Below are 12,753 nucleotides of genomic sequence, written 5' to 3' on the forward strand. Positions count from 1 at the left end.
GGTAGAGCATTGCGTTAGCAGCGCAAAAGGTCGTGGGTTCAATTCCCAGGGAACACACATACTGGTAAAAAATTTATAGCCTGAATGTAATGTAAGTCGCTTTGGATAAAAGCGTCTGCCAAACGCATGTAAATATTAGGTAAAAATGTGTGCACTTTGGATGGGTTAAAATGCAGAGCACTAATTCCAAGTATGGGTCACCATACTTGGCCACATGTCACGTCACTTTCACTTTTTCACTTTCACTTAATTTAATGCATCATTGCTTAATCAAAGTATTAATTTCTTTCAAAAAAGAAGTCTTACTGACCCCAAACGTTTGAACGGTAGTGTATGTAAGTGAATCAACAAAATTTACAGCACATCTCCCTGTGTTATAATGCATCACCATACATAGCACAGTTGTCCCTGGAACACAATCTTAAAATAATGTCCTTTTAGCAACTTTCTTTACCATAGTCAGAAAGGTTTTTTGTATCTTGGCATGTGTTAGTTTAATAGTTGTGAGTAGGGGACATCACATATCACATGAGGTAGGCACATGTGATCTAATTAGTGTAACAAAATTACACTCTAATTTATGACATCTGCTACGAAACTTTGAATGAATGCAGACTGAATGAGATACAGCTGATACAGATGTTCATACACATGAAATAGTTAGATCCATTACAACTAACCAGTCATCCAATGCCTCACTTATTTATCTATAAAATGTAGTTATATTGACAAGATACATTTCACAAGAATACAAAGCATTTTTCAACACTTGAAAAGTGCAAACTACAGAAATAAAGGATTTCTGAATCTCCAAAGGCACAAAATGAGTTATTTGTCAAATCAGCTAGATGCAAACATGCATGTTTAATATAAATATAAGAACATATTTGAGAAAATTCTGGTTATTCTGAAATATTTATAAAACTGACAGATTTATTTCAGCGTGAAGTCTATATTCAAACTTAGTGTGATATGTGTTTGTTTTTCTTCAGATGAATATTTGCCTAAATAGCACATATAAAACACATATAAATACATAATACAAACCAAAAAATCTGATCACTTAATATATATTTATTTGACATTGTGATATCTGTGTCCTTCTCATCGTTTCCAGAAGAACATTTTCTTAAATGGATTATTCCTATCATATCTCTTGGCTCGCTCCAGCTTCACAAGGACATCCCTGACATTTGCCTAAATAGCACATATAAAACACATATAAATACGTAATACAAACCAAAAAATCTGATCACTTAATATATATTTATTTGACATTGTGATATCTGTGTCCTTCTCATCGTTTCCAGAAGAACATTTTCTTAAATGGATTATTCCTATCATATCTCTTGGCTCGCTCCAGCTTCACAAGGACATCCCTGACCTCCACCTCTGTTGACTGAACATTGGTGTGAATGTAGTCTATCATTGAGCTCTGCTCTTCTACTAACATGGCCACATCCAGAAACACCTCATGAAGGCTCTGAATGCGTCTCTCCAGCTGTAGCAGTTCCGTATGTCGGCTCTCGATATGGATGAGTGCAGACCGTGCCGTTTTACCTTCTGAAACCATATTCTCACTGAAGACGTTCCACTGACCACTCTCCAACATCTCTTCGATCTGGTCACCTGTGACCTCTCGCCCCACAATCTCCATCTGCCGTTGAATATACGCCTTGCAGGACTCCCTATGGCTCATCTCAGCGTCATTGTACTCCACCATGGCATCACGAAAACTGTTGCTTATGCTGGCGTACTGTGTTCGGGCGATTCTTGTCACCGGTGAATTGACGCCATCCTTTTCCTCTAACTCTTTCCTGTGGGAATCCATCTTGCGAAGGTGCATGAGCATCTCCTGTCCACGAGTTTTGATGTCAGCTGCAATAGCATTGGAGTCATTGGTATTAGAGGCACTAGAACAGACTGCGCCTGTAAAAATATGTGAGTTTTGATCCCTGAGACGCTTTACTTCAAGGCGGATGTACTGAATCTGACGGCGAGCCTCCAGTGCCTCATCAAAGACAGCTTCCAGGTCGGGGTTGGTGCTGGGGTCCTGAGGAGGGTCATCACAGTCTGTGTTTTCTGATGGAGAGAGAGCTTGGGCAGCTTCATGCTCTGCTGCAGTGCCATTAGACAGTGATACTGCCTGGAGGTGGCCAAGTCTGTCCCTCATGACTGGAGTATTAGACTGAAAAGTTGAAAACATTTTTGTCTATAAATTCATGACAAAGCGAACACACATAAACAGCAGCTGGTAAAATATACAGAAGGCTATTTATGGGTGACAACAACAAATAACTCTTGAAAACAGAATTTTCGTTGTTAGACATAACCCACACGTCAAAACGTCTGACTTGAGGAAAAGTACACTTGTGTCACTTAAAACCTGTCAGACAAGACAGACTTGTTTGTAGGTCCACGTTTAAAAATATAAGCTTTGTTTTAATGTCATTACGTTTTCTATTTGACTCTGCTCAATCGTTATGCATTTTTTTTTTATAATTTGAAGAGAAGACAAATAAAAATATTAATTGTAGCCTATTTAGTTATACTCAATAAATGAAGAAAAAAAGTCTATTGATTTAGCCTAGTACATTTTCAAAAATGCGTCAATCTAGTATATCCCAAATACGTACAATCAGACTTGATATAGGCATCGTATCAGTGGAGAAAATGTTTTAAACACTTTTTAATGAAACCTAACCTTCGTTTAATGTTTGGCAACACAAATACTCTGCTTCGAGCATTATCATCATTGTGGCCTACCTCAAATTATGTCCTTCTGTGTGCATTCTTTGCAAAATCCGCTTTGCAGGTTACGAGCTATTGTCTGTCCAAGAAAATAAAAAGCGCATTTACCTAATTTCACGTCTTCTTGTCCAACACCGCATGTGAGTGATAACGTAGCACACAGACCCCGCCCCAAGTCAGGTGTGATGAGACCAGTATGTCCGGCAGGGGGCAGCACAGAGATGCGACACTTCAGAGGCGATGAGAACTGAGGGAAGTACACAACACGTGCACTCAATGTTCTGATTTTATTTGAAATAAACCAAACTGTTACATTTTTGTCACCGTTATTGGATGTACATTTAAAGTCTCCTGCACCTGCGCTGGTCGTGTTGTTTAACTAAAAGAGAATAGACAGATTTATTGAGAAAGGCTTGAAAATAGACAGAAAAGTCTAATCTTTTACCCCGCCACGTAGGCTAACAGAAGAAAAAACAAGACATTTAGTATAAACAACCAATATGCATATTCTATGACTAATTGGTTATAGCCTAATAATTAGGTATAATAATTAGTACAATTAATTATATTGTTATAAGAAGAACAATTATCAATTCGAAACTCTTGACGAAGATTGTAATTTAATTTCTTTAGTTAAATAATCATCTACTTTCTGTCAACTCTGTAATCTATTTCCACACTGTCAATACGCCTACTAAATTGAAGCTCGAAGTTGCTCAAACTTTTGAATCCTTGACTTTGCAACCATTTTTGCATGCCAGGGTCCCACTCAGACTACCATAGTATTGCACAAATTTGTATTAAATGTATTATGTGACATGGAAGACATGAAGATGACATCGTCCTTGGTCCCATTTCGCAAAACAGTCGAGATTATGTCAAGTGTTACTAAGTCACACGTCTGACATTCTGTTCAGCAAACAGGTTTGGCGTCAATGTTACGCCCTGGAACGCGCATTCCTTTCCCCACCCATGCAATGACAGCTGCAGCGCAGTGAGGATGGAGCTGCAGCCTTGAGATGACACATCGACTGAAGCGGTCATAATTTTGGACAAAAAAAACAAGGTAGTGCACTTTGTAGTGAATGACAATGAGTTTATTTCTTTCTTTTCATCTTTTTTTTTCAGCTCATCATTTCTATTTTACGGATTTATGGTTAATTATTCCTACAACAATTTAGCCTGAATGTTGTCCGTGTAAACATGTAAAATGCTTTAAAATGTAGCCTATACAACATTGTTTTATAATGAAACAAATAGTAAAATGCTGGTTTGAGAAACTTAATTCAATCTTTAATTTGAGATTTTTAGAAGTTAGAAGAGACAGGTTTACACATTTGTAAATTGTAAAGCTTTAGTGGCTCGAATACAGTTGGATATATTTAGGTATCTTATTTATACATTTCGTTGTAAAATAATTGAAGAGAACAGCATTTGTAAAGAAACAAAAGCTGAACTATCAGTTCAATCCATTCAAACTTGTTTGGTGAGTGACGGCAGTCAGAAATAGTTTCACAGATGAACTTGTTAGACGTGTGACTTTTTCAGTGTTGATAAGGAAGTATTATCTCCCCCTTTTACAGTCAGTTTCAGAAGGTACACAAGGAATGACAATGATTTTATTCTGGAAAACAAGGACTATGGGATAAATATGAACGTTATCATTTTGCTATTTTGTTTTCGATTGTTTAGCCTACACCAGATCACATATTACCCATCACGTCTGGTGGCATTGAGTGTCCTTTTCCATTCATTCTCCCCTCTAGCAATCATGAGGGACAGACTGGATCATCTTCAGACCATTTCAGAGTCTAACAGCCATCTAGAGGAGCTGGAATCCGACTCTTTCAGCAATGTGGATCTGGAGGAGGGTTTCAGCCAGCAGGCCGTCATTTATGACAACAGTGATGAGATGGAGTCTGTGCTCGATAAGGCTCAGGACACTAGGCGTGAGATTCAGCTCATCCGCCTCGAGGTGAAGCGTCTCAGGGACCAAAATACCCGTATACTTAGCCAACCGACTCGTACAACTCACGTAAAGCAGGATGCCAATGTCATCGTAGGTGACATCAAGACACGTGGACAGGATGTTCTGGCACGTCTACAAAAAATGGATGCCCACACCAAAGAGCTCGAAGAGGAGCATGGCATCAACTCAGCTGTGGCGAGAATCACCCGAACACAGTACACCACCCTAAGCAACAACTTCCGAGACGCAATGACAGAGTACAATGATGCTGAGATGGATCACAAAGAATCGTGCAAGCGTCATATTCAAAGGCAAATGGAGATTGTGGGCCGAGACGTGACAGGTGACCAGATCGAGGAGATGCTGGAGAATGGTCAGTGGAACATCTTCAATGATAACATCATGTCAGAAGGGAAAACAGCTCGTTCTGCACTCAACCAGATTGAGAGCCGACATCGCGACCTGCTGGATTTAGAAAGCCGACTCCAGAGCCTTCATGAAGTGTTCCTGGATGTGGCTATGCTTGTAGAGGAACAAGGACCCATGACAGACTACATCTTAAACAATGTTCAGAAAACCGATGCTATGCTTGGTGAAGTCCTTATCAAACTGGGACAGGCCAAGAGACATGACAATAACAACCCATTCAAGAAAATGTTCTGTGGATGCTTTCCATGCGCTAAACACTGACTGATTGTGAACAGTGAGAACTTGCGCATTGGAGGGCTGCATTATCTACTGACTTTTTTCAGTTTATCATTTTAAAAATGGGTAGCCAGAGATATGTAGGGAAAAGGACCATAGTTTTTCAAAACTAAGCTCTCTCAGCAATCATTAAACCTGATACTACTGAACTGAAGTGAACAATAACACATCTGAGAGCAAATTAAACAACTAAAACAAATCAGAGACAGTCTTCACAACTTCAAAACATATAGACCTTCCTATGTGCCTTCATAAAAATGCCTTTTCATTTGCAGTTTGATACCTGTAAACATGTACTGTAAATACTGTAAATGATATTGAAACCCGGTGTTTGAAGTCACAGTTAACAGGAAAGCAAATGAGCTTTTAATCTGATGTTATGCTAGAAATTGTGTAGTATTACAAGATATGCATAGGCTATAATTTAGTAACATAATTTACATTATTATATCTTACATTATTCTAATGTGGTCGAATATGCACTTTCTAGACCCTTTTAGATTAAATAATCCGGAATATGAAGCATTTGCCATGTTTTGCCATATTTTCAGTGCAAGTTGATCACTGTTTTTTCAATCAATTAGTTTTTCTGAAGCAATGTTTATTTAAAAAAAACTGCTAAATAAAAGATCTTATATAAAATTCTTACTTGCTTTGTCTTTATTAAATTAATTGCATGTGGCAAAATGTTTGGTCTTTACGGTATTTCAAATTAAATTAGTATACTGGATTATCAGAAAATATTCTTGTTGATAGGTAGACCAACAATACATTACAAGTCTTTAAAATAATTTTTTTATACATAAGGCTATTCTTTCATCTTTATGGGTCAAGGGGATAGATACAATATCATCAGCAATTTTTTCATGTTTTTGTACACACAGTGGACTTTCTTACATATGAAACAACAGTGAAATTACTGAGAGACCATGTAGGAAACATCTTCACTCGTTTTAGTCTGCCTTAGCTAGAATGAGGAAACAGAGAAAATAACAGTCTTCATTCAATATGTAAGTGACGTGACGTGACAGGTCCCGGTTGGTCTACCGCAGCACACGTAGCAAGCTTTTTAAAAATTTTTATAGAGAGAGCTGGTGTTAGAGGGTCAAGTTATTTTAATTTTTTTTATAATAAATAAAAAGTAGAATAGAAAAAGAATAGAAAATGCTAGTGTTAGAGGGTCAAAAAATAATTTTTTTATACATAAGGCTATTCTTTCATCTTTATGGGTCAAGGGGATAGATACAATATCATCAGCAATTTTTTCATGTTTTTGTACACACAGTGGACTTTCTTACATATGAAACAACAGTGAAATTACTGAGAGACCATGTAGGAAACATCTTCACTCGTTTTAGTCTGCCTTAGCTAGAATGAGGAAACAGAGAAAATAACAGTCTAGAGGTTTTAAGTCATTTAAGCTAAATGTGTTGACATGATTGCCTTGTCACATTATTGAATTGAATTAGCTAATTATATAGCTATAATATAACTTTTATATTATATATTTGACTTTTATATAGTTATTATATATATATAATTTCAATGAATAAAAACAAAAAAAAAGTTTCGATGACTGTACTGTAAGTCTGTTTAACCTTTGTCCATTAACTCAGAGTTTTAAAATATTTCTTAATTTCATGTGTTTCTGGCATGTGTAGTGCTTTGGCACATTTAGCAGCTTATTCACACCAAGAACCGCACACTTAAGACAGGATGTGGCCTTCTGATCAATATGTAAAGAACATGACCATGAACACTGAAGAAAACATGGCTCACTGTATGATAAATCTTTCACAACATAGCATGTAAAATGTGTACTAACATAAATAATCAATCACACAAAAATCAACATTTCCATCCATTTAATAACATTAGACATTATTGTTTAGATTACACTTTAGTTATAAATAGTAATTGTCAAATTTAAAAAAATACCATCCCAGGCTTTAAAATACTTTAGCATTATATAAAAAATATGAAAATGAAAACCACTGATCTTCACTAAAGTGCCTTGTGATTTCAAGTTTTTTGTTCAGTAATAAGGCTCACATAGCTACACATGGCAGCATGCAATTGTTACATGTCCATTGTTTTCTTTTTTATTCTCCATCAGTTTCTTAAGCAGCATGTCCTCCTTTAAGACAACACACACACACACACACACACACACACACACACACGAGAAATAATGATACATTTTTAAAACTTTAAATTCTTATACAACCAAGTGTAATCAAAGAAATCTCTGAAAGGTGTTCAGTTTACTCACAGTGAGGTACCAGATGGCTGTATACTTGCACCTTGACCATTTAAACAATTGGCTGAAAGGTGCTAGAACATGGAGGTGCAGGTGGGGAACAGTGATATAAGGAGGCACATGGAAACCTAGACTGAAATACAGTCATATTCTCATTTAATAACTGCTTCATCCAAATAAATGCTTGATTAATATGATAGTAGTGTTGTCTTCAAACCTGATGTCTTCCAAATTTGTGACATTCTTGGCTTTCAGTACATCTCTTCCCATATCTGCCATCTTCTTCACTGCTCAGGATAATCACATTTAGATTAAAAATATAAAAATCCCATGTAATCACTGAATGTTAATATTGTATCTTATAAAAATAAATGTTTTATACAAAATCAATTCATTGAAACATTCACCCAGTCATCAATATGGTATTGTTTGTTAACTGTAATTGTATTGTCTGTTAATATCATCACTATAATTAATATATAGTCAGTCTAATAATAAGCTAATTAAACCAGGGCTCAATACTTAATACTCTGTGTGCTACTACCCTCTGCTGGCTACAAATACAAAAGCCATTCACAAAACAGTGATACACAATTTAATAATCAAATGCACATCCAAAAAAGACATCATCTTACCTAGATTTATATCATCAGCTTGGAGTGACAAACAGCTATGGACATGTTTCTTTGGTATAACCAGGTAATGATGAGGTGCACCTGGATCAATGTCCTGGAAGCAAACAATGTCCTCATCCTGTAAAAAAAAAAAATTCACATTACATTTATAGTTACCTTGACATTTACAGTATATAATACTAATTATGTAATTGTATTATAAAAGTATTGATTATTATTGTATATTTATGTTACAGAAAACAGAGGGGAACCTTGTGAATTTGTAACAGTAAGTAAATTACTTTATAATGTGTATTCTAAGATTGATGTGTGTTTATTTTGTTAACATGCACACTACTGCGTATATGTATGTACAGATTTTGGACCCTACTGTATTTATAAAGGGGACATACTGGATGAGTAACATCACTTTAGCCAATAAGAAATGACTTATGAGGGTGAAATGACTACCAAAAATGACCACACGCCTCCTGAGATCATAGCAGAAGATATGACTCAAATTATTTTAAGATAAGCTAGCACAGTTTCATGCAACTTGGCCATTAGAGTTGAGAACCTCAACAAACTATTTTATAATAAATATTAAATGACTATATTTACGTTTTCATATTTGATAATCATATGGTCACCATATTAGTTAACAGCATTTAGCTCTTTTTTTTTTCAAAGCACTTCCTCCTGTAGCTACTATAAAAGCATTTCAATGAATTTTTTCTTTCTGAAAAAAAAAAACTTGTCAGATTCAGTGACCCTAGCCAACTCTATCATATCCATTTGCAAGGAACAAACCGATCTCCAACATTATTGGGTAACTACAGTAAACAGTAATAAGAACGAAGATAAGACCTACATTTATCAGATAATCAGAATATGTTATAGCCTACAGTACATAACAAGCGCTAAAACTCATAACGAAACCATTAGTAACACATTAGACAACAACAGCAGCATTAATGTTTACATTTCTATATAAGCATTTAGATGCTCGTGACAATATCTAGCCTGTTCAGTGGACGTTTTCTCTAGTCTTAAGACAGGAAACATTTTTAACAGCACCGCTCGGCTCCGCTTCTGGGGCCAGTTGCATAAACTGTTTAGACTAGTCTTAAAAAGTTAGTCCCCTAATTTGTTTTCTTCAAGACTGGTCATAACTTTTTTAATTCAGTTATGAAAAGGTAGATTGTTCTTATTTGTATTGGAAAAGTAAGACTGATTACCCCTTGGCAACTGCTAGTTGGTCAAACTAGTTCTTAAGACACAGTCTTAACATGGGGGCTAAATTTATGCAACTGGCCCCTGATCTGACGAGTGCGCGCTTCCGCCGAACAGCGACCCCTGGTCACAGTTTTCGCTAGACAACACCGGCAGTAATGTTATTCCAGAAGCGGAACGTGAACGTAAAGCTACACTGTCGCTTTAGCTACTTTATAAGTCATTTGAATGAAAACCTCTAAATGACTCATTAAACAATGTCATTATAAAAGTAAATACATCGAGAACGGTTTGTCTTCTATATAACGCGCTTCGCGGATCAGAGGAAGTTACGGTTCTCGAAGCAACACGGAACCAATCCTGCTTATCATTTTTCCTTCCCAGTTCATCTTTCTTGATGACTACAATGAACTAATATATATATATATATATATATAGAGAGAGAGAGAGAGAGAGAGAGAGAGAGAGGCCTATTATTATAATTTTATATTTAGGAAGAGGGACGAATTTGCTAATCTAATTCACCTTTGAAGCAGTTGAGCCACCCCGAACCAAGTAGATAAAAATTTACTTACTTCCGCCAATATCTCAGTGGATGGATCGTCTCTGTTTGCGATTTTACAGAAAATACAATTTTCTTCCACGCCGTCGTCAGAAGAATCTTGATTATTATCAGAGTCACACTTTCCTCCAGCCATTCTGACAAAGTGCTCGGGACAAATGAAACTGATCCCTGAAGTTCCCTTTGATTATGTCATCTGTTCTTCCGCGTTTAAACGGTCGAACGTTTAATTTAACGCAATTACATGAGCTCATATGATCACATGTATACCTCCCAGAATTACCGGTGTGATGGATCAGCTGGGGATCATGTTAACTGGGGATGTGCGCGTGCATGTGAGCCATTTTACGTCCCATTCCAGCAGATTCGTCAAAAGCGACTGCAAAGCTGTAATGAAAAGACGTTGGTACATTCTCAATGTTCTTAATAAATGTTGATGCAATTATTACGCTGTGTTGTTTCCTCAATACCTGTTTTAATGCATGCGACACAGTTTAAGTGTCATTTTAACATGATTTCACGCGGTGACATGGTTCACAAACCACGCCCACGTTATCTTGGCACATTCACTTCTATGGAAAATGACAATCACTCAAATAAACGTATATTTCAAGTGTAATTCACTTCTATATTCACTGAGTGAAAATAGCGTTATTTAGCAGTCTGTTATCTACACTAAGTGCAAATAGCGATAGATTTTATTTACACTATTTAAAAATAGCAGTATGTTTGCATTAAGTGTAGATAGATGCTATTTATACTTAGTGGAAATAATGGCAGATATAGTCTAAAAAAAAGTATGCAATAGTTAAAATGAAAATATTTATTAAAGTTATCAAATGGATGATGCCTTGTGGGACAATTAGTCCTCTCTACACCTACCCCAACCCAAATCATCAATAGCTATTTTGGTACTTTATTTCCACCTTTCCCGCGAGTTTTTAATTCATTTTATTGAAGATAAACACATTTTAGATCAGCTATATGATGGGGGAAAATAAGATGAACGAAGTTGATTAAAGCTGGATTCGAACTCAGATCAACCGTATGTTGCTGTTGTGCATTTAAGTCCCCCACTGACGCGACAGCAGCCGAGTAATTTTGACCGGATGTACATTAAATATATAAATAAATAGCAACAATTTATATATTATATTTAAATTGTTTATTTAACATTGTTGACAAGGCACCGTGATTAAACAAGAAAAAAAAAAAATTTTGATGTTTATTTAACATTGTTAACAAGGCACCGTCTGAGTAACCAAGAAATAAAAACAAAAAACATTTTGAATCCGAGTAATGTATTATTTATTACAATATTTGAGTCAACAATATGACCACATACATCCACACCAGTAGCGCAATTTGCTTTATTTACACTCATTCCTATGGGCTTACATTTCTGCCACAATTCTGCGCGCGATAGATCATATTTTGAGCGCACAAAAGTGCATTTTGCACACGCGCGATCTGAGTTTGTGGAGAAAATGTTCGTTTCGCAAAGAAAAAAGTCTTTCGAGCACACGGAAATCAATTTTGCATTTAAAATACGTTTTTGGATGTGTGCAGACCTTCTCTTTTGCGCCGTGCAACGTTTCACTAGCTTGCTCACCTGATGCCCCCCCTCTGTGCTCGCTAAATGCCAACAGCTCGCGTGCTCAACACAACCCAGCCTTACAATGTGCCATAATTCCAGCCAATTACTAAAACAACTGATTAGAGTTTGTCCTAGGAAATTATTCGTGTCTATGACCGCTTATAATAACGCCGTGTTTCTCTTTGTTGTTGATGAAAATAATAAAATAATTCAACACTATATAAATTAATCAGCTGTTTTATAACAAAGAGAGCGCTCCAGGTTACAGTGTAATAACAAATGATCAAAGCAAACAAACGTGTAAACTACCTTCCACTGGGTGAGGTCGCTGCCATTTTCTTTACATTACGTCACTAGGGTCGGAGGTTTCACAGCTTGTAAAAAAAAAAAAAAAACTTGAGTTTCAGCTTGTTATTGTTTCTCTTCAGCTATGGGCACTTTTAGCCAGGATGATTTTAACACGCTCAAGTTTATTTAATCCGCCTACTAACTGTTCAAATACAAGTTTCTTGAAGCACAATAAAATCATAGTTTTTATTTTAAAGGAAAAAGATCAAATTAGACCAGAATTGGCACTTAAGGACCCAAGTGGCATGTTGTTATAGTGTTATTATTATTTTTAAATGTAATACTTATTGTAATTAGTGGGCTTATTATTTAACATTAGGCTATTATTATTATTTAATATTATTTAATATTTCCATGAATTAGATGTGCATTTCAAACATCTTCGCTAAATTGTCAAAATAACATTTTAAATATGATTTAGTATTTTACATTAATAACACTTGATAAAGTTAGGCTGCCTCAGGTGGGGGAACAACTTCCCCAGTAGGGGTCATCTTACCCCTCCTTTAATATTTAACATTTTGTGTAATAACAACTAAATTAGCATATTTATTTCCTATAAAGCATTGGCTGATGCATCATGATCCTGCACATGCTAAACTTATATCTAAATATGTTACACTTTGTACCTGTTACACTACTCTATTTACCTTGCTATTTAGCTAAAATATATGAGGGGTAAAAAAAAAATTTTCATCTAATAAATAGGCCAAT

At 36.0% G+C, this 12,753-nt stretch overlaps 3 protein-coding genes across 4 annotated transcripts; 1 reads left to right on the forward strand and 2 right to left on the reverse strand.

The window, feature by feature from the left end:
* Positions 1–1,217: 1,217 nt before the first annotated feature.
* Positions 1,218–2,932, reverse strand: LOC107711623 (syntaxin-11-like). Of its 2 annotated transcripts, none has more exons than XM_016516624.1 (2): positions 2,860–2,932; positions 1,218–2,188 (listed from the first exon to the last, which is right to left on the reverse strand). In XM_016516624.1, the coding sequence occupies exon 2, from the start codon at positions 2,171–2,173 to the stop codon at positions 1,298–1,300; it is 876 nt and encodes a 291-aa protein (XP_016372110.1). In that variant the 5' UTR covers positions 2,174–2,188; positions 2,860–2,932; the 3' UTR covers positions 1,218–1,297. The 2 variants fall into 2 exon arrangements, with proteins under 2 accessions (XP_016372110.1, XP_016372109.1); XM_016516623.1 differs by lacking the exon at positions 2,860–2,932 and adding an exon at positions 2,767–2,852.
* A 556-nt stretch (positions 2,933–3,488) lies between these two features.
* stx11b.1 (syntaxin 11b, tandem duplicate 1) lies at positions 3,489–5,969 on the forward strand. The gene is made up of 2 exons (XM_016516625.1): positions 3,489–3,817; positions 4,518–5,969. The coding sequence occupies exon 2, from the start codon at positions 4,523–4,525 to the stop codon at positions 5,408–5,410; it is 888 nt and encodes a 295-aa protein (XP_016372111.1). The 5' UTR covers positions 3,489–3,817; positions 4,518–4,522; the 3' UTR covers positions 5,411–5,969.
* Positions 5,970–7,737: 1,768 nt separating this feature from the next.
* Positions 7,738–10,628, reverse strand: LOC107711620 (histidine triad nucleotide-binding protein 3-like). Its single transcript, XM_016516620.1, has 4 exons — positions 10,108–10,628; positions 8,321–8,438; positions 7,903–7,972; positions 7,738–7,813 (listed from the first exon to the last, which is right to left on the reverse strand). Exons 1-4 carry the CDS (start codon positions 10,228–10,230, stop codon positions 7,738–7,740), a joined length of 387 nt encoding a protein of 128 aa, XP_016372106.1. The 5' UTR covers positions 10,231–10,628.
* Positions 10,629–12,753: the final 2,125 nt, after the last annotated feature.

The sequence above is a fragment of the Sinocyclocheilus rhinocerous genome, unplaced genomic scaffold (assembly GCF_001515625.1).
Source record: "Sinocyclocheilus rhinocerous isolate Xijiao unplaced genomic scaffold, SAMN03320098_v1.1 scaffold1169, whole genome shotgun sequence".
Lineage (NCBI taxonomy): Eukaryota > Metazoa > Chordata > Actinopteri > Cypriniformes > Cyprinidae > Sinocyclocheilus > Sinocyclocheilus rhinocerous.